Source organism: Trichoplusia ni, chromosome 3, assembly GCF_003590095.1.
Source record: "Trichoplusia ni isolate ovarian cell line Hi5 chromosome 3, tn1, whole genome shotgun sequence".
Lineage (NCBI taxonomy): Eukaryota > Metazoa > Arthropoda > Insecta > Lepidoptera > Noctuidae > Trichoplusia > Trichoplusia ni.
Genome location: NC_039480.1, coordinates 2,395,542 through 2,422,590, shown reverse-complemented (window position 1 = coordinate 2,422,590; position 27,049 = coordinate 2,395,542). Strand labels below are relative to the sequence as shown.

Below are 27,049 nucleotides of genomic sequence, written 5' to 3'. Positions count from 1 at the left end.
ATATGTGAACAAAACTTAATCTTTAATAACAAACAACGAAACTACTCAAAACCGCCATTTCTTTTTAAAAACAACACCACCATTAAAGAGATACTCAAAAGCATTATTATCACTATTCCTAGGAGCCACAGGCATCTGAAATTTCTTCCAAAACATGTGTTCTGGCCGGCGAGCGGGCCGCGGAAACGGAAGGCGTTTTGATAAGCAGGGCCATAGACAGGCTTTGGTTTGTCCATGCAGTCGCCCCCGCAGTTGCAGAATTCTGACAAAGATCTGTGGACAATGGCTGCGATTTAGATTAAGAGTGTTCATCATCGGCCTAGCCTTTTCCGAACTATGTTGAGGTCGGCTTCCAGTCTAGTCGGTTTCAGCTAAGTACCAGTGTTTTACAAGGAGCGACTGCCTATCTGACCTCGTCAATCCAGCCATTCGTACGGAATTTGTCGCAAGTCCGACTTGCACTTGACCGGGGTTTTTCGTTTTTTTTTTAGATATCCGAAAGTTTCGGTTACTAAGCTCCATGACAACCCTGACATGAAATCCTACGTAACGTACTCCAGTAGGAATTGATGGTAACAAATAAAACACGTTTAAATACAAAAATAATTTATTCACAAACATTTACATAACAACAACTTCAAAAATGAAAATAAAATAAAAAACAATATCAAAAATGACTTTTTAAACAAGTTTTACAGCAAGAGAAGTAATAAAGAACGTATGTATCTGAATTAATTACAAATCAATTCACAAAACTGACTTTTAATAACGTAAAAAGAATAGTCTAGAAATTCAGCCAATATGGAAAGTATTCTATTTAAAAAATCTACTGTCAGATGGATTTCAAAAAAAAATATTGGTGCGTATTTTTTTTTCTTTAATAAACTATTCAGAATATATAAGATAAATGTGTTTACGCGGTAAAAGAAAAAATACGTGTCCGATATCTTTTAGAAATCTATCTAACGGAAAAAATATTTGTTTTTTAGTCAATGAGAGGAGAAATAAATTACTTTATGGCAATATAGGGTTTACAATAAATTTGAGTGCTTTGGCGGTCTTAATGATGTTCTAATCTACCTCCGTACCTATTACGAAATATTTTTAATGGTTATACTTTATTTTTTTATAAGTATAGTTAACTATTTATAACTAATTCATAGATTAAGGGTATATCTCCACAAAAAGAGCAGCGCCTGAGCAAAGTATTTCGAGACATTAGTCGCTTTTGCCTTCAAATGTAAAACACCTTTTTGTTCACTTTGGTGACATTCCAAATTGTTTATACCTAATAAATAGAGGCTACCAGGCGCTCCTATTTTAGTGTGAATCGACTCTTAAGAAGATTTATCAATATTATACACATTATTATCAATTATTCTAAGACACCACTGACAAACGATGAAGGAAAATGTCGTGCAGAAATCGGGATATAAAATATTGGTATCCGAAATCACCTACGGTGAGCTAGCGTGGTGATTAATATCCAAACCTTCCCTTATGGCAGTAGCATTGTGGGACATAAATAAGCGGACAATAGATATAGAAGTCTTCGCAGAAGACATCTAAAATCTACCTCAAAATAGACTAAAGTACTTTTGAAAACAACGTTATCTATTAATTTCTATACAAAACAAGCGTTTTAAGCCAAAGCATAACAAAATATTACATCTTGTTAATAAAACTATTAACAAGCTATAGATAACAAGGCCCCGATTCTACTATTTACAATGGCCGATGAATGAATGGCGATTGGATTAAATTTGAAACTATTCCTATCTTCTATAGCATTTAGCCAACACAATAATTGGAAATGCATTGTATTGACCGTGCCGAATTTACAATTGTGTTAAAAAAATGCTTAGAATAATACGAATAACGCCAATTTCCATTCATCGGTCATTGTAAATAGCATAATAGGGGCCTAGATTTTTTTATACGTTCGCTTTCTTTATGTAGACAATTACAAGAACAATTAAAGACATAATTAGACCTCCAAAGCCAATGCACGCAATACAAAACAAAGCTTGTTTCTTATCAGCTTGTGGGTAATAACTAACAAGGTATTGAGGCTTGTCGTAACGTGGGAGACAACCTGAAAAAGAAAAAATAAATACAAAGATCTTGCGTTAAAAGTTAGCTGTTAATGAGTTATCTAGAGAGTAGATACCTACAACTGCTGATGAATGAATTAATTTAAGTAAAAAATTGTATTTTCAGCGCGTATTGTATACGTTTCTATTTTACATAATAATATCTGCAAATTACAAACAGATAGACTGGAAGCTAAAGTCGTACTGAAATAAAGCCATTTAAAAAAACTGTTAATTTACAAAATGGCGCCGGCACCTAGGTAAGCGTTTCCCGCCGAATTAACTGCAATGGACAATTCCGTATCTCACAATCTCAAATCCTTGTGGAAGGACAAATATAGTATTTTAATTATTTATTTATTTTCTTAAATAAGAATCTTGGTTGGGTTCGATAGTATTAGATGTTTTAGAATTAAATAGAATAAAAATGAAAACCATTCTAGGTCTAGACGTAAAGGTCCAGCTTTGTTAGCACATTGCGGGAACAAGAAACAAAACTATAAATTAACGAATTGTGCTATGTTTAATTTATTGTGAAATGACATGATAAACTACGAAGAGAATAGAACACAAAGAAATAATAGTAGGTACTCACAGCATTTATGTCCGCGGGCCATTTTAACAATATCTAGAAAATAAAAGTCACCATCTCATAAACAGTTAGTAAGATTTGTCACATCCCTACCTAAGAAATAACAATTCATTATCTATGAATTAGTTTTAAAGTTTTAAACATATTTTTTTTGGGCGATATTAGTTTATTAAATATGTACGTTGTGTATATAACTAAATAATATTTAAATATGTGTTAAATTGTTTGTTTCCTGGTAATTGAAAATATTTTTTTATGTAATGCAGTTTATATACCTAATTATGGCCGATGAATGAATGGAAATTGGATTAAATGGGCAGTGTTCGAATTATTTTTAGCATTTTTCCAACACATTGAATAGGAATAAGAAATAAAGTAAGGGACGGCAAAATACTTAAGAGAATACGAATAGTTTCAAATCTAATTGTAATTAATTCACCGGCCATTGTAAATAGCTGAATCGGGGCCCTGTAGCACTGAATCGCGCTTGCATCGCAAACGAATCGTGATTATGGGGGCGAAGTCACGACATTATCGCTCCAATCTGTTACTTTGGGCGGGAGTCATAAACTGATTGTAGAGGTCAGATAGACAGTCGCTCTTTAACGCTTAGGTAGTTAAACTTATAATTAGATCATAACATGGCCTTTTGGACACAGCAAATAAGTAAGTTTAGAAGGGAAGCTTAATATTGATAATTATATCCTTATTAAACAAAGTATTGCTTTTTAAAATAGTTTATTAATTGTGGCCAGATTGTATTTAGAAGATTTAGGTACAACAAGAAGCTGTACCATACCTAAGTTACCTAACATGGTTTGGATAAAGATTGCCGTCAATAGTAGCATCTCTAGCGTCCGTGAGGGGTTTTCTGGTAGATAGAAAGTTATAATTAAAATTTGGATGTTTGACAAGACATAATATGAATAATATACGAAATTTCTCAAGCGTTTCATGAAGTAATTGAATTCAAGAATTTTTATATAAGAAAATGCATGCGAACCCTAAAAAAACACTTTTCTTTTCACCCCTTGAAACCACCGCGTTTTACGGTACGCACTACTCAATATTTTTATTGCACTCCATTATGTTGAACAGGTGTTACACTATGGTCCCTGTAGGGCACGGCAATGTAGAAGAGAGGAGGATGCTAATTTCATTTAGATTACTATTATAATATATTTAATAAATACTTACATGACAGGATCTTTTCTAGGTAGTAAATCGCATTCTGTCATTGCCAGATTCACATGCAAATCGTGAACATACCGGCGAATATTAATATAATTTTATCTAAAACATTTCGATTTGTCCATAATAAATTTGACATTGATTGTCAAGAGGTTTTTTAAGATACCTACAGGAAAGAGGTAAGTTCTTTCTTCATAGGAGTTATTTAAGAACTTAGAAAAACCTGTGAGGTAAGGGAGGGAGGCTAAGCTATAACTACATAAGTGACCCGATCACAGGTAAAGCTACGCTTGACGCGGTTGGTCTGTAGATGGGTGACAACTTTGTCATAACGAGTTCCTCCGTGTTTCGGAAGGCACGTTACATTGTGGGTCCCGGCTGTTATTCCTACATCTTTGACTGTCGTTACAGGTAGTTAGAAGCTTGAAAGTCTGACAACCAGTCTTACTAAGGGGTATCGTGTTGTCTGTAACTGGGTTGAGGAGGTCGATAGGCAGTCGCTCCTTGTAAAACACTGGTACTTAGCTGAATTCGGTTAGACTCGAAGCCGACCCCAACATAGTTGGGAAAAAGCTAGGATGATGATGAGTAAAACCTATCAAGAGCGAATCAGATTTGCGAGACTGACGGTGCTTAAAGGTTGAAGAAAAACTTTGCACACAATACCCATCACGTTATAACGGTCAAACTTAATTCCCACGTTTTATAAACTCACTTTTCTTGTTTGTTTGTCGTTCCGGTTGGATTTTTGCAACTCAATCTGAGGTGCTTCCCGATAAGCTAGCAGGCTGAAATTTTCAGGGTAGCTTCAAACTCGATGACAATGCAATTTAGGACTATAAAAACGGCTGGACCGATTTTGATAAAATTGACATAATTCATGTCGTTGTTACTCATTTACTCAGAAACCACATGGTTATGGTACACAGATGGTTTATAACCATAATTAAGACTTAGGATAGTTCTTACCCCCATTTGATGCACCAATAGGATCATTTCGCTGGAAAAGCTATTTAAATAAATAAAACGAAAAAATCAGTTCGCATAATTCTGTATTTTTTTGTTCACTAATAATAGAAATTCGACTTTTGATTGATTTATTTTTACAATTAGTTTAACTCTAATTATCACTTATCTTAACTTTAAAGTTATTATCAGCCTGTAACTGTCCCACTGCAGGCCTCTCATACAGAGAACGAGCATTGATCACCACGCTCGCGCTTGTGAGCTGCCCCACGGTGGGCGCCATTACCGAAGCTGTTAATAACTTATTACAAATGTTTTTCTGATACACTCAATTACTTTACAAATATCGAAGCCAATACATTGCTGATTTTGTACTGACAATAGAAATAAAAGGGACTCTTATCGCTGTTTACCCTTAACTACGGCTGATGCTTGTCCTACACGAGGATCGAAGTAACACGTCGCACAGTGGGTTTGGCGAGGTGACCTCAACCACTCGGCTATCCGTGCAGTCAAACAGAGGAACGTATTAAACTTTGAGACTAGTGAGAGTAGTTTTTATAATTAAAAGACTTATTTTTCGTTACTTTATAATATAATACATGATTGCAATAGGGATTAAATCAATCTGTTTCAGTGTCCACCTTGTATTTTAATGCATAATAATGGATACGTATTTTTCTTTTGTCCCGTAATTGTAAATTGATCAAATAACAGAGAATGAAACTTACGCGTGACGTCACGATTGAGAATAAATGTTACTCCATCGTTACGTCACAAGCCCCCTCTCCTAAACTTTAAAGCAGTTTCTCTTGTCAATATGTGTCGTTCAGATAAAGACAAAAATACATGCGTAATATATTTTAATTGTTAATCTGATTAAGGACTAAAAACATTTCGACTTTATATACTTAGTCATCATTTATTCTAATGCAATATTCATGCTATACTTAACAACACATATACCTGCTTTCAATTAATACTTATTTATTATCAAATCTAATATTTACAAAATATTATATGTTCTTAACACACATGTAGGTTCTCTCATCTCATCTCTCATTCTTTGATAGTATATCAGAAAAACTGTCCACACACAGCCATTTGGTGCTAAACTTATCAAAACCCCAGTATTCAATCAATTCACAAACGTACTTATTATCATCCTAGCCTTTTCCCAACCATGTTGGGGTCTTCTTCCAGTCTAACCGGAATCAGCTAAGTACCAGTGTTTTACAAGGAGCGACTGCCTATCTGACCTCCTCAACCCAGTTACAGACAACACGATACCTCTTAGTTAGACTGGACAAACATTCTTAAATAACTCCCAGACTATAATTTGTCTTTATTGACATTTAATATTAAGACTAGACGTATTAAACCTATGCTTATCACAAAAATGTCATTCTAGGTGGGAATCGGACCCAAGGCCTCCGTTATAGCAGGCAGGGTCACTTAATACTAGACTAGAAGCTCAGTCGAGATAAATATTATAATTTTCTTGAATAGTGATATGATCTTTGCCATTACAAATTGCCATATTTTTATAATTGGTGAGGGCTATTTTCTCTTAATGTATAAAAACGATTTTATGGTTTGCAGGCTTAAGTTGTATCTTAACTTTGCTTACACCTTACGGAATGACAATATCGTTGTTTACGCAGTTAAAATTAGAGTTATTTTGAGGAACTAGCAACATTAGCAAACAGACATTACTTTGGGAATCTGGCAACTTCTGCCATGTAAATGCCTTGTGAAACTGGTAACATTTTCAAATTGAAAATATTTTGGGGAATTGGCAACACTTGTTAATTGCCCAAAATATTTTATGAAACTTTGAATTTGCAAATTGACGTTAGTTACACGAAACACCTCACGTATAATAACTGTCTATTAATTCACAATTTTCAAAATCGTTTCAGCAAATCGTGAGTTAACTTAACCATTATACTCACAGACAAATACCTCTTAATAATATTAGTATAGATAACTGTCACCTATATTCATGAACACTTTTCTAAGTTTATCTCACGATGTCATTTCAGCTCATGATTAAGGACTCCGGTTGTGTCCGAAACTAGTCGGGCGATCCCGATGCATACGCGTGAGTAAACCGTTATTAAAGAGTTATTATTTACAAGTATTTATTACTAGTTGTCAAAAACGTTCGCCTTACAGTCAGGCAAAATACATTTTGTTTTACAACTTTTCCCATATTTTATCACCGTTTAAACCTTCCCTGGACTTACACGAATATTTCAAGATAATAATAAGCCAAATAGGTTCAGCCGTTCTCGAGTTTAAAGCGAGAGTAACAAACAGCAATTCTTTTTCCCACGTTTTTATAAACTGACTTTCTTGTTTGTTTGTCGTTCCGGTTGGAATTTTGTAATTCAATTTTGAGTCACTTCCCGATTTAATAAAATTCGAATGGAGTGACATTTGAACGTGGATTTTTAGATTTTGTAATCTTTTATTTTTATATATATGAAGGTTTATCTGTACTAACAAATATAAAGCTGAAGAGTTTGTTTGTTTGAACGCGCTAATCTCAGGAACTACTGGTTCAAAAAATATTTTTGTGTTGAATAGACCATTCATCAAGGAAGGCTATAGGCTATATACCATCACGCTGCGACTAATAGGAGCGAAGATACAATGGAAAATGTGGAAAAAACAGGGCAGATATAAATAATAACTTATATCTTCTAACCACGCGGACGAAGTCGCGGGCAACAGCTAGTTTTTTATACATGAGAATGTTTATTAATAATATCTTAGTTAACGTTTCGGGTTGATGGCGATCTTCTTTGGTATACCTTCATACTGCTGTTCGTCATGGTCATCGGAACGTTTGCTGGTTCCGTAGTTTCCTGTAAAGATAGACAAAATCTCATCAATCACTCGCAGCAAAAGCACTTAGGAAGCGGTGAAGGGTGAAACTGGGGGCTTTACGATGTAACCTGACCTTCAGAAAGTGCTACTTAGTAGCCTTATTTGAATAAGTCGTTATCAAAAGTTTTTAATTCAAACAGTCCGTTTTCCAGGCACTTTCAAAACATTTCAATACAATACAAATGACTCTAGTTTCACGGTTACAAAGTGTCATTCTTATGGAAGAAAGCTAGTTATTCTTTCAAAAATAATCCCTACTAATATTATAAATGCGAAAGTAACTCTGTCTGTCTGTCCCTTACGCTTTCACGTTTCACTGATTTTAATTAAATTTGACACAGACTTAGAGTTGAGCTTGAGAAAGAACATAGGATAGTTTTTAACCCGGACTTCTGAAGAGTTCTCTTGGAAACGCGATATAACCGACCTCGACGCGGGCGAAAAGCTAGTATTTAATAAGACGAAATTTCGTGTAACCTCAACGGATTTAGACAAAACTTTTTACACATATAAATATAGTTATGGAACAATTTGCCGCCTGAGCTGAGGAGCTGCCAAACTGTTGCTTTATTTAAACGGAAGTTGAAGGAACATTATCTGTCCTTATCATCATAGACGCATATAGTATTTAGTGTATTTATATATATTTATTTATTTATATATATATTACATATGTATTTAGGTTAATGTTAGTAATTATTTTTAGTTATAGCTTCTTTCTTTTTTGTTTTTTTACACACTATCTGCATCTCTTCTTATTCTAACTCTCCCATAACGGGCCTGCTGGAAGAAATTTCTGTTGAAATAAGCTGTGCCTATGTACTATGTGTTCTATCTTTCTTCTTTTCTGTACTCTGTGTGTGTATCTGTGTACATGAACTATTAAATAAATAAATAAATAAAATAGTTTATAAGCAAGATTAACACAGGATAGTTTTTATCTCGATGTGATATTGAAGTAGGATCATTTTCAATTTGTAGCAGGCGAAACCACAAGCAACCATTAGTTTCAAAAATGGCAAAAGCGTTTAAAAACCTTTCTTTCATGTTTAAGAAGTATCTTTATTCCATATGTTTAGGTAGTTAACTAAAGGTGAACAATCTTGGTGTGTCTTTATATGCAAACATATCTATACTAATATATAAAGCTGAAGAGTTTGTTTGTTTGAACGCGCTAATCTCAGGAACTACTGGTACAAATTGAAAAATTATTTTTATGTTGAATAGACCATTCATCGAGGAAGGCTATAAACAGTCACGCTGCGACTTATAGGAGCGAAGATACAATTGAAAATGTGAAAAAAACAGGGCAAGTATAAATCATAACTTATATCTTCTACCCACGGGGACGAAGTCGCGGGCAACAGCTAGTTAGCTTATATTAAAACAAAAACTCACCATAAAAGATATAACATCCATTGGTATTCGATCTTCCCAATCTATAGTCCTGTTTGGCGGCTGTGGTGGCTTAACTGGCAACACTTTTCCATCGCACTGTGTTGCCATATCGACGCCGTCTTTTCTCTCTGGCGATACCTTAACATTATTAGATGGTATTGGTGGTATTGGCACTATGGTCAAACTGCTTTTTTCTTGCGGTATTGGTATTGGCAATATCTCGTTTTCTGGTATATTCGATTTTCTTTTATTATTCTGTGTTTGCGTATCAATGCTTTTCCTTTTCGTTGTTTTTGGCAATATCTTTATATTAATATCTTTCGGTATTGGCAAGTTTAGTATATTCGGTCTCTCTTGTTGCCGATTGTGTACTTTTGCTGGTATCTTGTCGTTGGTTTTCTCTTGTGATACTGGCATCATTTGTGTTTTGGTATTCGGTTGCGATACTGGCGTCATTTTTAAATTGGTATTCGCTTGCGATACTGGCGTCATTTTTAAATTAGTATTCGCTTGCGTTACTGATATCATTTGTAAATTGGTATTCGCTTGCGATACTGAAATCATTTGTAAATTGGTATTCGTTTGTGATACTGGCAACATTTGTAAATTTGTATTGGCTTGTTGTGGGATAGTCATCAATGGCAAGTTATTATTGGCTGCTACAAACTGCGCCATTTGCAAACTGGTATTAGCTTGTGAAACTGGCAACATTTGCATATTGGCATTGCCGGGTGATACTGGCAACACTTGCATATTGCAATTAGGTTGTGCCACTGGCAACATTTGTAAATTGCTATTATCTTGTGTCATTTGCAACATTTGAAAATTGGTATTCATTTGAGACACTGGCAACACTTGCAAATTATTATTATCCTGTGACAATTTGATAATCGGCATGTTAATATTCTCTTGTGGCAACATTGTCAAATTACCATTAGATTGAGTAAAATTCATAATTTGCATATTGGTATTCTCTTGTTGAATTGGCAACATCGACAAATTGGTATTCACTTGGGCGCCTGGCAACATTTGCAGATTATTATTAGCCTGTGTCAATTTGAAAATCGCCATATTATTATTTTCTTGTGGCAACATTTGCAAATTACCATTAGCTTGTGAAAAATTCATAATTTGCGAATTATTATTTTCCTGTGGCAACATTTGCAAGTTAGCATTATTCTGAGATATAGGCACCATCTGCAAATTAGTACTTTCTTGCGACATTGGCAACACTGGCAAACTATTTTGATCTTGTGGGACTGGCAACATCGTCAACAATGGCTGGGTTGCCGGCGGTAAAATCTGATTATTATTTAACGATGGCAACAAAATATGATCGGATACCAACTGCCCATGTCCGTCTATAATATGCGTAGTGACCGCAGGGTTCAATATGAACTGTTGTAAAACGAATTGTGGTTCCGTACGTTTGACTGGTCTGAGTAGCTTCTCTATTGGGACCAGTTTTGGGGCTGGGAGTTTGTTTGGTGTGTTTGGGGCTGGCTTGGGGTCACTTGGGGTCGGTTTGGGGTCACTTGGGGCTCGTTTGGGGTCACTTGGGGTCGGTAGGGGGCTCTCGACGTCATCTTTGATCTCCACAAGGCTTTCAGGGGTACTTGGGGTCTTGGGGTCTTCACAGTCCAAGTCTATGGTCTCCAATTTAACGTCTGTTTCGTCTTCATCGTCTGTCAAAACGAATTCAATCTTGTCGCGAAATGATGGTCTGGGAAAGATGGATTTTTTTAGTACTTTTATGCATAAATAGATTGATATATTAGTAAAACATTGATTCATGAGATACAAAGAAATAAACAAATCAACAATAAGTAAACAATACAGATTTTACACAATACTAATAATAAAAAAAGGAAGGATACTATGTAATTACATATTAATAGATGGTTGTAAAAAAATGGTCACAAACCAACATAATAGATTTAAAAAAAAACGAAATAACCACGTTTTTTTTATGTCAAATTTTATCAAATTTTGTCAATTTTTATAGTTTCAAATTGCATTGTAATTGTTTGAAGCTACCCTGAACAATTCAGCCTGCTAGCTTATCGGGAAGTGCCTCAATATTGAGTTACAAAAATCCAACCGGAACGACAAACAAACAAGAAAAGTGTGTGTATAGAAACGTGTTGAAACATTACCTGATCTCTATAACTTCGTCCTTTTCATCGGCGACTGTTTCACTACGAGTGGCACTTCCCTCTCCTCTCTTATTCCGGTATCTTTTCGGTAGCCCCCTTGTTCTGCCCTTTGGTACTTGTAAGGGTGTTGCTAAGATGGTTGTTGTGAACTTATTAGGGTCACAATCGGGTTCTAAGTAAATTATATCTACGTTATCTTGGTCGCTGACTTTTACCTGAAAGACACATAGTTTGATTAAAGCAATTCTCAATTTGCATGTATTAAAAATGAGTACCTAAAATTCCCTTTAACGCAATAATTATTGGCCTTTATAACACACCACTTCGGCAACGCATCAAGGCACCAAGAAACATAAATTTAAAGCTAAGCCAGCATTTGAATCAAAGGCTTAGCCAAGAGGAGCTCGTGGCTAAGTTATAACTGCATAAGGGAAACGATCACAGGTTAAGCTACGCCTACGCGGTTGGTCCGTAGATGGGTGACCATCTTTGTCATAACGAGTTCCTCCGTGTTTCGGAAGGAATGTTAAATTGTGGTTCCCGGCTGTTATTCAAACATCTTTGACAGCCATTACAGGTCAGAAGCTTGAAAGTCTGACAACCGGTCAACTAATGAGGAGGTCAGAGGGACAGTCGCTCTTTGTAAAACACGGGCACTTAGCTGAATCCGGTTAGACTGGAAGCTGACCCCAACATCGTTGGTAAAAGGCTAGGATGATGACGAGGGACATATAGTCAGCGCGTTTGACTCCATTCTATAATATGTAGTGAATTTCTTAATGAGTCAATATTGGACACTCACGCCTTGATGGTCAACCATCATAGTAGTAGACTTGGTCAGGCTACTCCGCTGTCTGATGCCTTTGAGTTCCAACTCCCATATGCTGGGCTGTGTCATCTTGTCTTCCTGAAATATACCCAATACTTTATTGCATTCCATAAGTTATAAAGATGGTCGAAATAAACCAGTTTCAGACCAATATGGACCCTAGCACGCAAAAATTTTGGAAGGATGAAGATTAGAAATGTAATAAAACCAAGATTATAAAAGTTATTCTATATATTAAATTTAGGTTTGCGAGAAATATTTAAATAGGTATCCATTATTATACATTAAACTACAAGAAGGACACTAGAAAAAATATTGTCATCATTCAAATTGTATAGCAAAAAACGTGATCATGGACAGTCAGTTAATAAATATATCATCATTCCCCTGCCCTTATCCCAATTATTTTATTTGTGGTCGGCGCAACATGTCATCTTCCTCCATACCTTTCTATCTGACGTCATCTCACAAGAAACACTCTTTATCGTTTCCTTGGTCGTCCTCTTCCCCTATATCCATCCACATCCATGCTCAACACCTTCCTCACCACATGACTCTCATTCCTCCGCATAACATGCCCATACCATGACAGCCGGTTGCAACATACTTAATAAATAAATCAATATTGTTTATACATACCGCAGTCATCTGTCTCAACAGTTTCTCAAAATGTGTTTTATGAAAGACATCTTTCTGTGCAGTCTTATCTAGCCTCATGATACGCAGAAACAGCTGATTGACGGACGCGGCAAATTTGGCAGCGCAGTAAAATCTATAAGCTTTGGTGGCCTGGCGACTGCATATGTAGCATATTGAAGGTGGTTGGAAAAGCTGGAATGAAAATATTCAATATATAATACATTATCTATACTAATATATAAAGCCGCGCAAATCTCAGGAACTACTGGTTCAAATTGAAAAATTCTTTTTGTGTTGAATAGACCATTCATCAAGGAAGGTTTAAGGCTATATAATATACCATCACGCTGCGGCTAATAGGAGCGAAGATACAATGGAAAATGTGGAAAAAACAGGGCAGGTATAAATCATAGCTTATATCTCTAACCACGCGAACAAAGTCGCGGGCAACAGCTAGTAGATTATTATATAGATATTATTATAAAGACGAGAGATTTGTTTGTTTGTTTGACACGACTAGGCTTCGAAACTACAGGACCGATTTGAAAAAATATTTCACTGTTGAGAAGCTACATTATCTCCGCTGAACATAGGCTATAATTTATTTCAAAAATATTAGGGTTCAGTCAGAAAATTGCGATATTGTTACCTAAGGTGTCATAACTTATATCTTCTAACCACGCGGACGTAGTCGCGGGCAACTGCTAGTATATCTATAAACGAGAATGTTGGTCTAGTGTTTAGTGATCCTGACGGCTATACCACAGGTTGTGGGTTTGATTTCCATCCAGGACTAATGTTTGTGATGAGCACGATCATCTGTTCTGCGTCTGGGTGTAATCCATACTAATATTATAAATGTGAAAGTATCTCTGTCTATCTGTTTCGCTTTCACGAAAAAACTACTGAACTGATTGTAATGAAAATTGGTACACAGATAGTGTAGAGCCTGAGAAACTTATAATGTAATAATATAATTTATTTTTATTCATAACACTTGGTACATGTATGTAAATATCAAAAGTTTTACAAATAAAAATATTCAGATTCTGATACATATTTTATAAAATTGCCTAGTCTATAAAAGTACTTATTTATTATAATTTTTATGCTATAACCACATACGTGATAAGTGATTCGATCACAGGTTAAGCTATGCTTGATGCGGTTGGTCCGTAAATGGGTGACCATCTCTGTCATAGTGAGTTCCTCCGTGTTTCGGAAGGCACGTTAAATTCTGGGTCCCGGCTGTTATTCCTACATCTTTGACAGTCGTTACAGGTAGTCAGAAGCTTGAAAAAGTCTGACAGCCAGTCTAACCAAGGGGTATCGTGTTGCCCAGGTAACTGGGTTGAGGAGGTCAGATAGGCAGTCGCTCCTTGTAAAACACTGGTACTTAGCTGAAACCGGTTGGACTGGTAGCCGACCCCAACATAGTTGGGAAAAGGCTAGGCCAATGATGATGCTATAAATTAACAATTGCAAGAAAAACTTAAAACTAGTAAAATTTTTATGATTACATTGTTTTATTAATTAATAATTATCTTTAAAATTATTTACAAATACAGGTCTTCTGTCTGTTCATAAAACAAACCTTGCAAATAAATTAATAGCTTATTTTAACAGCTAAAGTAATTCAAAATCAAAAGTCATTTATTCAAATTAGGCTACTAAGTAGCACTTTTTGAAGGTCAAATTACATTGACAGCACCCAGTTTTGCCCACCCGTCACCGCTTCCTAAGTGCTTTTGCTTTTGAACTATAATATATAATTTAGTAGTCTATATCATGTATTGTGTAAAAAGGGTCCTATATGTTGTCCATTGGTTTATTTTCAAAAGTAATCTGTACACAAATGAACTGACAAAAAGTTCATAGATTTAAAAAATCTAAATACCCCAGTTTTTAAATGTCACTCCATTCAAATCTTATCAAAATCGGTAAAGCCACTTTTATCGTTGTAAATTGCAGTCATTGGGTTTGAAGCTACAATAAAAATTTCAGCCTGCTAGCTTATCGAGAAGTATCTCAAAATTGAGTTGCAAACATCTGGACCAACCGGAACGTCAAATAAACAGAACAGAAAAATTAGTGTATAAAAAGTTGGGAAAATTATACAAAAATTGGCATCAGCTCAGCAAGAATCTCTCATGAAATTACCTCTTTCTTTAGACTGGGCTTGGGAATCCTCATGTACACCCCACTTCTTCGGGGGAAATAGGTAGTGTCAGATTCTTACTGACTAAACCTGAACTGCCATACAGCATCTCCGTTTTAGCAGGTAATGCATAGCTGTTTTATGTTATATGATAGCTTATTTACACAAAAACTAATCACATCACCTTCACATAATTGTTATAAAGTTATAATTGTCATCACTAATACACTATTAGTCATTTTTAATAGCACCGCAACGGTCCCCGCGCCGCCGAATAATAACAGCTACGCGGCGTTCCAATTTTTCCCGCACATTCGCAAATAAATCGTCATCTGACGCCATCGTCCTCAAATTCTCAAACGCATTTATAATTCTACTTCTTAATTGTTCAACCGAGTCAACTTTCTCGGCGTAAACATCGTCTTTGATGAACTTCCAGTAGAAAAAATTTAGCGGGTTCAGGTCTGGTGATTTTGACGGCCACTTACGCGGACCAAACCGACCAATCCATTGTGAACCGAATGTGTTATTCAACCACTTCCTCGCTTTTACAACTGAGTGTACGGATGAACCATCTAATTGGTACCACATCCGTTGATATCGATCAACGCTTAAATTGTTTGTGTATTCCGAAACCGTTTCATTTAGTAGATTAATAAACTTTTTCCCGGTCAAACCTCCATCTATGAAAACAGGTCCGATGACGTCATCACCGTGTACGGCTCCCCAGACGATTAAAGAGAACTGGTCCGCTGGCTCGGGAGCGCGCGAGTTCATGTTATGGTGGTTCCACATGCCGACACTCGTGAACGTGCTTTCATCAGTCCAACATATATGGGATAGGAAGTCACTGTCTTCTTTAATTTTACTCATTAGCCACTGACAATAACTGAGTCGATCAGTTTTATCACGTGGTAGCAGTGTAGGTTCTCTCTTAAACTCGCGTGCCTGCAGGTCTTGGCGCTTCAATATGTTATTGATAGTTATGCTATGCACTTTGAAATTCTTACCGCACTGGCGGAGGCTCATATTGGGGTTTTTTTTGAAGTATTTTATCACATTTTCAGATCGTTTCCATTGTTTTCGTGAAAGTCCTTGCTCAGGGCGTTCGCACCTAGGATCCAGTGGCCGATTTTCGCGGAGGCGCAGAACAGCTCTGTAAATGACCCGAGGATCGTTAGGGATTTGTCGTGAAGCGCCATATCTCTCGCGATATGTCCTTAACGCAAGGGAGCCATTTTGATTACATTCTCCGTAAATTAGAATCATATCGGCATATTCAGATGATGAGTAGAGCGGCTGTTTATTTGCCATCGCGATCACAGATTTACTAAGTTAACACAACCAACAAAACAAGGCGTCTTTATCGCTGTACTATAATCTTATTACACGAAAACAAATAAATAACACAATAGGTAAGCGTCCTTTCCGAGAAAACATTTACAAAACTATTTGACGTTTATTACTCGCACTGATGTGAATTGTGCAACAAGTGTCAAGGACACATACAGGTAGCGGTGGCCGTCGCGACGAACAACCGTTTTATTATCTAGAACGATGAAACCGTTTTCTCGACTTAAGCTAAACAGTTTTCGTTGCACAGACAAGTCTCATCTCAGTCGACGGCGCACTCGTCGCGTCATCATCGTCTCATTCGTTGTTCGTTGCGGCCAACAAAATAGTCGTGAATGTCGAACTGAAATAATTCCACTGTCTCCCATTTTGGCAATTTTTTAATTGATATTAATCGTATGCCTTTGTTTTGAAGTAAGTAAAAAATAAATTAAAAAAATTGAACTACGAAACTAGTCCTACTCACGACGACGTCCTCCTTAATTCCGAGTTCATTCGTTCACAAAACAGTAATCAGAATAACAGGAAATAATAATTTCTTCATTATTAAATTAATAAAAAAACGAAACTGTTTTATGAAACTGAACTCGTCAAGAGTAGCAAGAAACTGCAACCGTAACTTATTGACAAGTTTCGTCCCGTCGTCATTTCGCCTCGACTCTTAACCAGTTGCAACGACAACCGTTTCTTGCAGCCGTTTTCGACGACGGAAAAACGGCTGCGTTCCGTCCGTCTAAATTTCGTCAACGACCCACTACTACAAACAGGGTCTGTCAAATTTGTTCTGAACATTAAGTGGGCGGGCGGAAGGATGGAAGAGAGACAACAACGGAGTAAAAGAGATGAATGTATGCGTTTATATGATGTTGCCACCGTAAATACAATTTCGTATTGTCCATATTATGCTTATTAAATGTTTTTTTCAAACGTAGTGCACTTGTGCATATAAAATCCATTACAAAATATCGAAATACATTGTGTAATTTGATATTCCCGCCTAATTCTACTCTCCAGTTTTCGTGGGTGGAATATAGATGGCGCTGGCCGGTAAGGACAATGTCAGATTCTGATGTCCATAGCAACTTTGGCTCAATATTAATTTGACATGGACAGTGAAAATTCTCACGTTTTTTATGTAGTTTCATGTCAAAATATTTACTGTGATACCCTCTTTTACATTGAGCATCTAGAAAAAAAGTTATTTAGGTAGAGATTAAATTAAACAAAAAATATACAGTATTCGAATAGTTTAATTTCTTTTTACCACTGTCATTCATTTTCAGCGCCACCAAATAAGTTTTTATTTCAAAAAGACCAATTTAAAGGCTCTTTTAAAACTTAACAATAATGAGTCTGGTCATTCTTATGGAGTAGAACCGGCAAGAAACTCCATTAGGTATTAAAAGATTTCACATAAATGCCTCGGAACAAAATGTTGGTGTAAAAGTTCTCTTGCTCTTGCCATTAGACCTTCTAATGCTGTTCTAGGGATTTGAAATAAGGGACTTATATGATCTCCAGAGTCATCATTTCTTAATTTCATTAAGTATCTGTGCATACTCGCTAGCCGTGGAATCTTTTCTAATATCTTTTTGAAGTGTTCCTTGCTCATATCAAACCGATTCACGAGGTAGTCATCCATATTTTGGACATCTTCAAAGTCAATAGAGGGCTGATGTCTCAATTCTGTGAAGTCATAAATATGTTGTGATGTAAATGTGTGGATAAGATCAGATTCCAACAATTCTGGCCAGTCGTTGCTCCTTTTAAATGGTGAGAACAAATTCGTCAGTTTTCTGGCACACAATATTTATACTCCGAAAACAATCTTCATCTGATTGGCAGAACACTCAATCTTTCAAGTTCACGGCAGCTAGGGAAAAAGCAGCGAGCCTGAGTGTGTGATGCCCGGCCAAATTCCAATAATTCAATGACAATCATAGAGACGTGTGGGGCTGGCAATGTTGATGATGTCCTAGGTGTTGCCAACTGCAATAATGGCTGAATTTCTTCAACAAAGGACTCACTGTGTACATCCAATGGTGTTGATACATCAGACGTTGAGGGTTCATGCATACATGATGATGATGGTGTGGTCAAATTTAGTTGAACAGAACGGTAACTGCTTTGCCAATATGGGTGACAGATCTTACTTGTTGATCTTAGCTGTAACAAAAAAATGCAATCAGAAATCCAATCAATCTTCATTTGCTAGAGACACGGTATTTTACAAGTTATTCTATTACATTAGTCGTACTACATATCTCACTGTTAAATCAGAATGCAAAATTATGTTAACAAGTTATGAATAATTTTAAACTTAAGCCATATTTCATGACACACCAATCACATTAAATTGAATATTTCTCTATGTTACAATATTAATTGAATCAAGCAAAATAAATCTACCTGTTTTAACGAATATTTTTTTACATTTAAAAATAAAACCCTCTAAAAACATCAAGTTACCATCTCTTAAGCTGAGTTTAAAATTTGGAACATGGCAGCTCTCTAATAAATAAAGAGTAAGGCCAATGAGACGAGATAAAGAATGGTAATTAATTAATTATAGCTCATTCATCGACTAGCGATACATAAAATCATTGTAAGATCTTGCTTACCTGTAGCGGTGCAATCTGTTGCTCTATCACGCGTCTGATAGAATCTTTTTCTGAACTGCTATTTAAGGCGTGAGACCATACACGGTACAACGAATGACCGCAAACAACACAAATATTTCGATGCGCTATTGATTCAGTTGGCGCATAGCTACTTGTTGTATTACTTGACTGTATAATAACCAACAGTAATGACAAACGACACTGTCGTTAGGAATCTAAAAAACAAGAATATAAGAAAAATTAGAACTATAGAATATAATAGAAACAAAATAGTTTTATTATTAAATGATGTAACGGTTTACTCACGCGTATTTATCGGGGGTACATTGTTCTTTCGTAAAATTTGTATGGAGTCGTTATTCTGCCCTTGAGGGTATATTATAATATATTCTGTGGCACTGAGAATGCTAAATAAAGGCGTAGCCACATGAATCGCTCGTCGCTCGCGGGATCGCGGGAAATTTAAAATGGGGTCATGTGATCGCATTTGACGCTGGAAACGAGCGACGAGCGACTCCATGAGGCCGCGCCATAAAATTGTATATCACTGCGACGCGGTGGTGAGGGCGCGCGTTGTCTCTTTCCTTTAAAGTATTGCTTATTCATTCTAATTTCTTTGATGTCATGTTATCTTCCGTGTCCCGCCAAATAAAACAGCAAATAACAACGTTAAATGTGATAACGTACGTGAAAACGTGTTAATTTAATGTCACCATTTTAGCGCCACGCTGTATAATCTCAAATGAAATAAACAAACAATATCTTATCTTTATATAAAATCAAAACGAACAATAAAATTATCTACATTAATTAATATACTCTTACGACATATTTACCTAGAAACACAGAATTTGGCTTATTATAATAGTAAATTCCTCAGCTAATCTTGTGACGTTAACTAAGAAAGTTGCGCGACTTCGTCCGTGTTGTTATAAAGATACAAGTTTTTTAAAAAAAAAATTATGTTAAGATACAAGATTAAAAATATTTATTTTGTAAAACATGGTACAAGCATAGGTCTTAGAATAATTAGTATTATCAACTCATATTTTGCCTTATGATGGCGTACAAAATGGCGTTTAATTAAATGGAACTAAAGCTAGCTTAAGATATTAGAGATTGACTCTATGTATAAAAAGATCATATATTATGTAAAAAGATTCATGAAATCAGGTTTTCGCGTGAAAGCTTAATAAATAAATTTACATTCACATTTATAATAGGTATCTGAGATTTACTGCTTTTTTTATAGTTAACAAAACATTGGTCGGACCAACAAATAATTATTTGTATCAATGCTGAATGCAAAATGGAAATTCAAACAGTTATTTTATTCAACCAGTACATCAAACAAAATATAGAGTAAATATGGAAAAACAATAGACAAAAATTAAATAGTGCTGTGCTTATCATTAAGTGATAATTTTTTTATTTACAAAATTTTATTTTATTATTTGGGATGAATACCAGAAGTCGTGGAGGCAACCATTAAGAACAAGCAAGAGTGTATACCACTACATTATTATGGTTGTGAAAGTATAAAATCGCAATATACGGCATATAGTATGTTTCTTTTTTAACCTACTTCAAAAAAAGGAGGAGGTTCTCAATTCGACTGTATTTTTCTTTTTTTATGTTTGTTACCTCGTAACTTGCGATTGGGTGAACCGATTTTCATGATTCTTTTTTTATTTGAAAGCTTGTGCTTCCCTTGTGGTCCCATTATCACCATTTCAATATCTGATGATGGGATCTTGTAGAAATCGGGGGAACTCTTCAATAAATAACAGCAGATTAACCGCAATTGTTGCTATAGCATATCTAAGCATTGTTTACGCCATCACTCAACATTCATGCCTGCACTCACTACAAAGGTTATGAAAACTATTTCGAAAAAAAATAATGTTCAAGGACACTTACAAAGTTTTACAAAAAACGCAATAATGAAACTAATTTGAAGTCGGTTTTTTTTTTGTGAAAATTGTGATTTTTCATCTGCAGAAATATATATTAAGACTTGGCGCTAAGCTGCCTAGATCACATATTGAAATATAGAATTTTCGCAGAGAATTATTTTTTTAATGCTACATGAAAACTTATGTGTTTAAGATGAGGTGATCGCTTCGCAATGGCAGATGGAGAATATATTATTTCATAACACTTGGTACTTAAATGGAGGTGAACTTTATGTACCAATACTTGTGATATATTGGGCAATTGGGGAGGCCTTTGTCCAGCAGTGGACAAATATGGACTGATGATGATGATGACTGCTAAATATTTGATTTTGTAATCTTTATTACTGTTTTACATTACATTTTATTTAAAATCGAGTTTTTAAGGCAAAATGACACATCAACTTTTATTAATTCCTTAAAGTTAGTTAATTTTTCTAAATAGACATATAACATTCTTGACCAAAGAGTACTAGCCCAGCTACTAGCCAAAGATGGCTCTCTGAAAACTTTAAGAACACTAAACATGAATTCACTATTCAACTATACTCTGTCCAGCCAGGCTCTCAAAGAAGGTTGTGGACATTTTATCCTGATTTTATGTTGATGTGGGATCATTTTTGATCTGTAGCGGTTGGGCCCGCAGGCAACGGGTCAACAGGTGTCACAAGTAAATTAATATTGTGGGTATGCTCTGTGTCAATCTTATAGCTAATGTTCAGTAATGTATTATCATCATTGGATTAGCCTTTTCCCAACTATGTTGGGGTCGGCTACTAGTCTAACCGGTTTCAGCTAAGTACCAGTGTTTTACAAGGAGCGACTGCCTATCTGACCTCCTCAACCCAGTTACCTGGGCAACACGATACCCCTTGGTTAGACTGGCTGTCAGACTTTTTCAAGCTTCTGACTACCTGTAACGACTGTCAAAGATGTAGGAATAACAGCCGGGGCCCACAATTTAACGTGCCTTCCGAAACACGGAGGAACTCGCTATGACAAAGATGGTCACCCATCTACGGACCAACCGCGTCAAGCGTAGCTTAACCTGTGATCGATTCACTTATGCGGTTATAGCTTAGCCACGAGCTCCTCAGTAATGTATTATATGAATTCTAAAAGTATTTTCTATCTTTACTCACCTTCCAGTTATGTTCGAGATTGATCACCGATATAAACTTCTTAAACTGTGTGTTATCAACCAGTACCCTTTCACTTCGGAGACATACTGCGCAATATTTCCCGGGATTTTTTCTATTTCGAAACTCAAAAACTTTCTCAATTTCAGGCGCATCAGATCTTGAAGTTTTTTGATATTCTCGCGCCATTTTCGCTTAAAGAAAAGCAGGTAGTTATAAATAAAAATTGAGCGGTTAAACATAGTTACTGGGCTAGCTAAATTAGTTTTAGTTGTAATTATTAATCCGATCAAAAAGGTTTATAATAAAAATGCGCGTAAATATTTTTAGAATGAATTCAAGTTTCAGATCATAATCATATAGTAAAACCGTGTTAAGGACACACCTGGGTTTGTAACTGTAATTAAATTTATGATTTTAAAAGGTCTATTTCGTTCAAAATATAGAAAAGCGATTATAACTCCAACATCCTTAGGTAAATATTAGTATTTCTCACATTTTTCGCTTTTTAAGGATATGTTTTACAAAAATTCGTATATATCACCTTAATGAATATTCAAAGTAATTATTTAGCTCATCTTAATTATTGCAGTCATTTATTTTACGTATTCATTCTGTATTTTTACAATCACAGCGCATAACAAAAACACACAACAAAACTGTATTTTTATTGACGGGGTTATTTTCCCGTGTTGGCTGTCAGTTTATTTCCCGGTACCAGTGTTGTCGCTCCAAAAATAGGTAAAATCGATAATTTAACAGATTGTGAAAAATATGTATCATGAATAAAGAAATTATTGAAAAAATTGTGTTTCACGTAGTCTCTGAAGCACCTAATACCTTGATCACCGACCTATATTATTATAAAGACGAAATTATTAAAATGGCGTTGCACATCCGAACACACTCGAAATATCAACGTAAAAGCTGGAAGATTACGAGGATCTCCCAGACGTTGACCAGAGCGAGATCCAGGCGGGGCTCGCAGCAACAAAGAAACAATAAGGCACCGGTGATGCCATACCCAGTAAGGACAAGGACTCACAGGACAAGCATTTATGTGATCCACGATATGAGTGTTTGTAGAGCCCCCGCCACACAAGAATGAAGTTCTTTAATTCGGGAGTCCTTCTAAAAACGTGACAGAATTGCTTAAAGTAGGCGTTACTCTAATCCTCAAAGAACTGGAAAACCATCACCCATCAAGACACTACACTGGAGGATTGTCGTTTAAGAAAGATGATAAAACCTTTCTAAAGAAGTACAAACTTTAACTCTCTCATTCTTAACTTGTCTAAGATTTCTTTTAAAAGTCTAGCCAAACCAATTTGTTTAGTAAATTGTGTTTCGTTAGTTAAAACTGGAACTTCAGACAAATCTTCTTGATTAAATCTGAAGTTCTACCTCCTCTTTATTCCCAACAACTGTCCACACATCTTCCTCAGGACTTGATCTTTGCCTTTTTCCACTCAACAATCAATTAAAAAAAAATTAGGCAAATTGCGATTTGAACGCCATCTGACTTCGATGCACTAAGGTGACTTATTTCAAAGAGCGGTGCAATAGATGTCGCTAGTAGGTACCTTTAAAATAATATTAAAACCACTTTTGTCCCCCTATAACAGGGTAGGCGAACCTTTATGCATCAACGTGCCATTTTTTCTAAAAAAAAGTTTAATTGGGTCATTCGCGTGCCATCAAATAACTTTGACTTTCTGATAATTTGGAAAATAATAATTATAAATACTATCAAATTGATCGTCTTAAAATACCTAATTCTGCGACGTGCCCAAAATATTGTGTCGTGTGCCATCAATGGCACGCGTGCCATTGGTTCGCTTACCCTGCCCTATAATGCTTCTAACTAAACTCTCTTTTGTAACAATTGTCGCAGATCTAAGGTCTAGGTTGCAGCACGGTTTTCTCTGACTGACTACACGGATAGCCGAATGGTTGAGGTTACCACGAAAAATCCCTCAGTGCACGACTGGTTGCGTTCCGATCTTTCCCCGCCTAGGACAAGCATTTGTGTGATCCACGAATATTTGTCCCGAGACTGAATGGCTTTGTGCGTGTGACTTGAATGTTTGTGAAACCCTCAACGATGCAAGGATTAGGGTCGTTTTTTAAAAGAGAGTTTTATTTTATTTTACTCCACAATTGTAAACGGAAAGATAGCGTGCTGCAGGGGAGTTCGTTGCGAAAATTTCCTCTCTCACAGCAAAAGCACCTAAGAAGCGCCGACGGCTGCGAAACTGGGTGCTGTCCAATGTAATCTGACCTTCCAAAAATGCTATTTGAATAAAAGGCTTTTGAGATACATAGTTCATTTTAGTAGGTACTATCCAGTATCCACAAATAATGTTTTAACGGGTTTATTATATTAGCTAGATTAAATAAAATGTCCGACGTACTTACACATAGAAAATGGATAAATATGGAATGCAATAAAAGATTTGTGTATTGAAAACAAAATTAAATAGTCATCATCCTTAAGTCTTGATAAAAAAATCTGCATAATAATAAGCATCCAGTGTGAAGATAAGATTAGTTGTATCTTTTATTATTTGTTTATATCGTTATCTATCAATATATCTATCTAATATATAAAATTCCCGTGTCACGATGTTATTTACCGTACTCCTCCGAAACGGTTCGACCGATTTTTATAAAATTTTGTATACATATTGGGTAGGTCTGAGAATAGAACATCACATCTATTTTTCATACCCTTAAGTGACAAGGGTTAAAATTTATGCTACCCTATTATGGGACCCTAAAATTTATTTTTTAATTTTTTAAGTTGCTTGTTTTTATTTTTTTTTATAATGTGGCATTAAAAATACATACAACTAGAAAAAAAATTCGGCAAAACAACGTTTACTAGGTCAGCTAGTACTAATATATAAAGCTGAAGAGTTTGTTTGTTTGTTTGAAAGCGCTAATCTCAGGAACTACTGGTCCAAGTTGAAAAAATCTTTTTGTGTGTTGAATAGACCATTCATCGAGGAAGGCTTTAGGCTATAAACCATCACGCTGCGACTAATAGGAGCGAAGATACAATGGAAAATGTGAAAAAATCCGGGCAGGTATACCTCAATTATAACTTATAACTTCTACCCACGGGGACGAAGTCGCGGGCAAGAGCTAGTCAAAGATAAGGACGAAACAGTCCAATGGCGGAATTAATAAGCTATAAAGTAATTGAAAATAGTCTTATTAAAGGAAACAATAACAACAACTTGACTTTGAAGAGTTTATAACAAGTATTTATTAATAAATGCGACTTCTCTGATAGCGGTGACGTTCTCAAGTCATTTTGTAAACACTACTTGATTTTCCCTTAAGTCTAACTCTCAAGAGACAAGTTTTAACGTCGAAATGTATTTGTTAAAGATAGGCTGCTGTTCCCAAGTAGCACTTTTTGAATATATCTTATTAAATACTAGCTGTTGCCCGCGGCTTCGTCCGCGTGGTTAGAAAATATAAGTTATGATTTATATCTACCCTCTTTTTCCACATTTTCCATTGTATCTTCGCTCCTATTAGTCGCAGCGTGATAGTAATAGCCTAAAACCTCCTCGATGAATGGTCTATTCAACACAAAAATATTTTTGCAATTTGAACCAGTAGTTCCTGAGATTAGCGCGTTCAAACAAACGAACAAACAATCAAACAAACTCTTCAGCTTTATATATTAGTATAGATATCAGCAAGGTTCATCTTTTAATCGAAGGCAGTATGAAGTTGGATATGCGGGGAGCATGTGGGCAGAAACAGTAGAGGAAAAAGAAGTCTGGAAGCGAAAGGGAGGCCTTTGTCTAGCCAGGGGAATCGAAAATATGCTTTATGAAAATAATCGGTTTTTTTCGGGGTGGTACTCTAATAACTTCAACCCACGCTGATGGGATATGTCTGACTCCCACCGACTAAAAACACCCCGGGCCCCTTCAACTGCCTGAGCCAGAACCACGGGATCGCTCGCGCATGCTCAGCGTGACTCTGACCGGCCTATGTCCTGTTGGACTTCTTCTCGAAAGGTCGGTTTAAAAGCCAAACCCTCATTCCTCGTCAGAACGGACGTGCAGGACTACACGTCCGTCTCCTTCTTCATAAGCTAAGAAGGAAGATAGAGAGATAAGAGAGTTCTCTCGTAGTGGTACGTGACGTGTACCTATGTGCGTGTATATGGTGCTACGTAATAAATTAAATCTTTTTGATAATTTTTATGCTGCATCACTCTCGGAACCATTAAAATGATGTATCTACAGACAAGCCTAATCATGAAAATCAGACACGTCAAGGTTTAACAAACGTTTTTCAAAACTGTGTTTCCTCGTTATTATGCCATTAGATACTTCCACCCCCGAGCATATAGCTCTAGCGAAATTGCAACTCAATTTTGAGGCACTTCCCGATAAGCTAGCAGGCTGAAATTTTCAGGGCAGCTTCAAATCGGATAACCATGCAATTTACAAGTGTAAAAACTGCTAGACCGATTTTGATAAAACTTTAATGAAGTGACATTAAAATCTATTATTCTTTATTAATATCTCTGGGTTTAAGAAAGCATACTTATGCATCCTCTGGTCTGCATGTTATTATTATTAATTAAAAACTATACTTCGCTACAGGAACAGAATCGAGTGCATTATCAGCATCCTTGTTTATTAAACGTAGGTAAAGTCCCTTTCCCAAGACAGTTATTCAGTGAAGTATTCTGCATAAGGGTAATTATTAAACGTCTATTAGAATATTAAGTAGGCACTCTAAATATTATCTAGCGGCCGCAGTCGCGGGCAACAGCTAGTATTTGAATACAGGTTGTTGCCAAAAGATTAAGATACGCGGTGGAGGTTTGGATGAAGGAGGGGTATGCCTTTGCGTAGCAGTAGGAGCTTGTACAGAGTTTAAAATAACCTAGAAAAATTCTTAAAACAGGCTGAAGAAAGACCGAACGGGTGAGTATAAAATTTTTTTAAGAAAGGCATGTCATTCACATACATTTGAAGTTTTCTATTCCAAAGCGTACACTCCCAAAATCCAGTGCCGTATCCATAAGGC

General features: G+C 36.0%; 1 protein-coding gene and 2 long non-coding RNA genes across 6 annotated transcripts; all 3 read right to left on the bottom strand.

Moving 5' to 3' along the window:
* Position 1: 1 nt before the first annotated feature.
* LOC113508867 lies at positions 2–4,078 on the bottom strand. Its single transcript, XR_003402051.1, has 2 exons — positions 3,883–4,078; positions 2–273 (listed from the first exon to the last, which is right to left on the bottom strand). It is a non-coding gene; the product is annotated as an uncharacterized LOC113508867 (long non-coding RNA).
* Positions 4,079–7,548: 3,470 nt separating this feature from the next.
* On the bottom strand, positions 7,549–22,814 carry LOC113508858. 4 transcript variants are annotated; one of them, XM_026892008.1, is made up of 8 exons: positions 22,530–22,814; positions 21,989–22,179; positions 12,760–12,951; positions 12,094–12,198; positions 11,292–11,506; positions 10,297–10,858; positions 9,136–10,230; positions 7,549–7,715 (listed from the first exon to the last, which is right to left on the bottom strand). In XM_026892008.1, exons 2-8 carry the CDS (start codon positions 22,172–22,174, stop codon positions 7,620–7,622), a joined length of 2,451 nt encoding a protein of 816 aa, XP_026747809.1. In that variant the 5' UTR covers positions 22,175–22,179; positions 22,530–22,814; the 3' UTR covers positions 7,549–7,619. The 4 variants fall into 4 exon arrangements, with proteins under 4 accessions (XP_026747809.1, XP_026747807.1, XP_026747808.1 ...); XM_026892006.1 differs by having other exon boundaries at positions 9,136–10,858; positions 22,530–22,813; XM_026892007.1 differs by lacking the exon at positions 22,530–22,814 and adding an exon at positions 22,371–22,519 and having other exon boundaries at positions 9,136–10,858.
* On the bottom strand, positions 17,503–19,670 carry LOC113508862. Its single transcript, XR_003402050.1, has 3 exons — positions 19,198–19,670; positions 18,892–19,106; positions 17,503–18,436 (listed from the first exon to the last, which is right to left on the bottom strand). It is a non-coding gene; the product is annotated as an uncharacterized LOC113508862 (long non-coding RNA).
* Positions 22,815–27,049: the final 4,235 nt, after the last annotated feature.

Excerpts from the sequence above, each read along its gene's own strand:
- LOC113508858 (XM_026892006.1), bottom strand. The coding sequence starts at position 22,174 with ATGGCGCGAGAATATCAAAAAACTTCAAGATCTGATGCGCCTGAAATT. Across the intron at positions 12,952-21,988 it reads ATCTCGAACATAACTGGAAG|CTTTTCCAACCACCTTCAAT; the intron begins GTGAGTAAAGAT and ends TTTTCATTCCAG. Across the intron at positions 12,199-12,759 it reads TGTTGAGACAGATGACTGCG|GAAGACAAGATGACACAGCC; the intron begins GTATGTATAAAC and ends GGTATATTTCAG.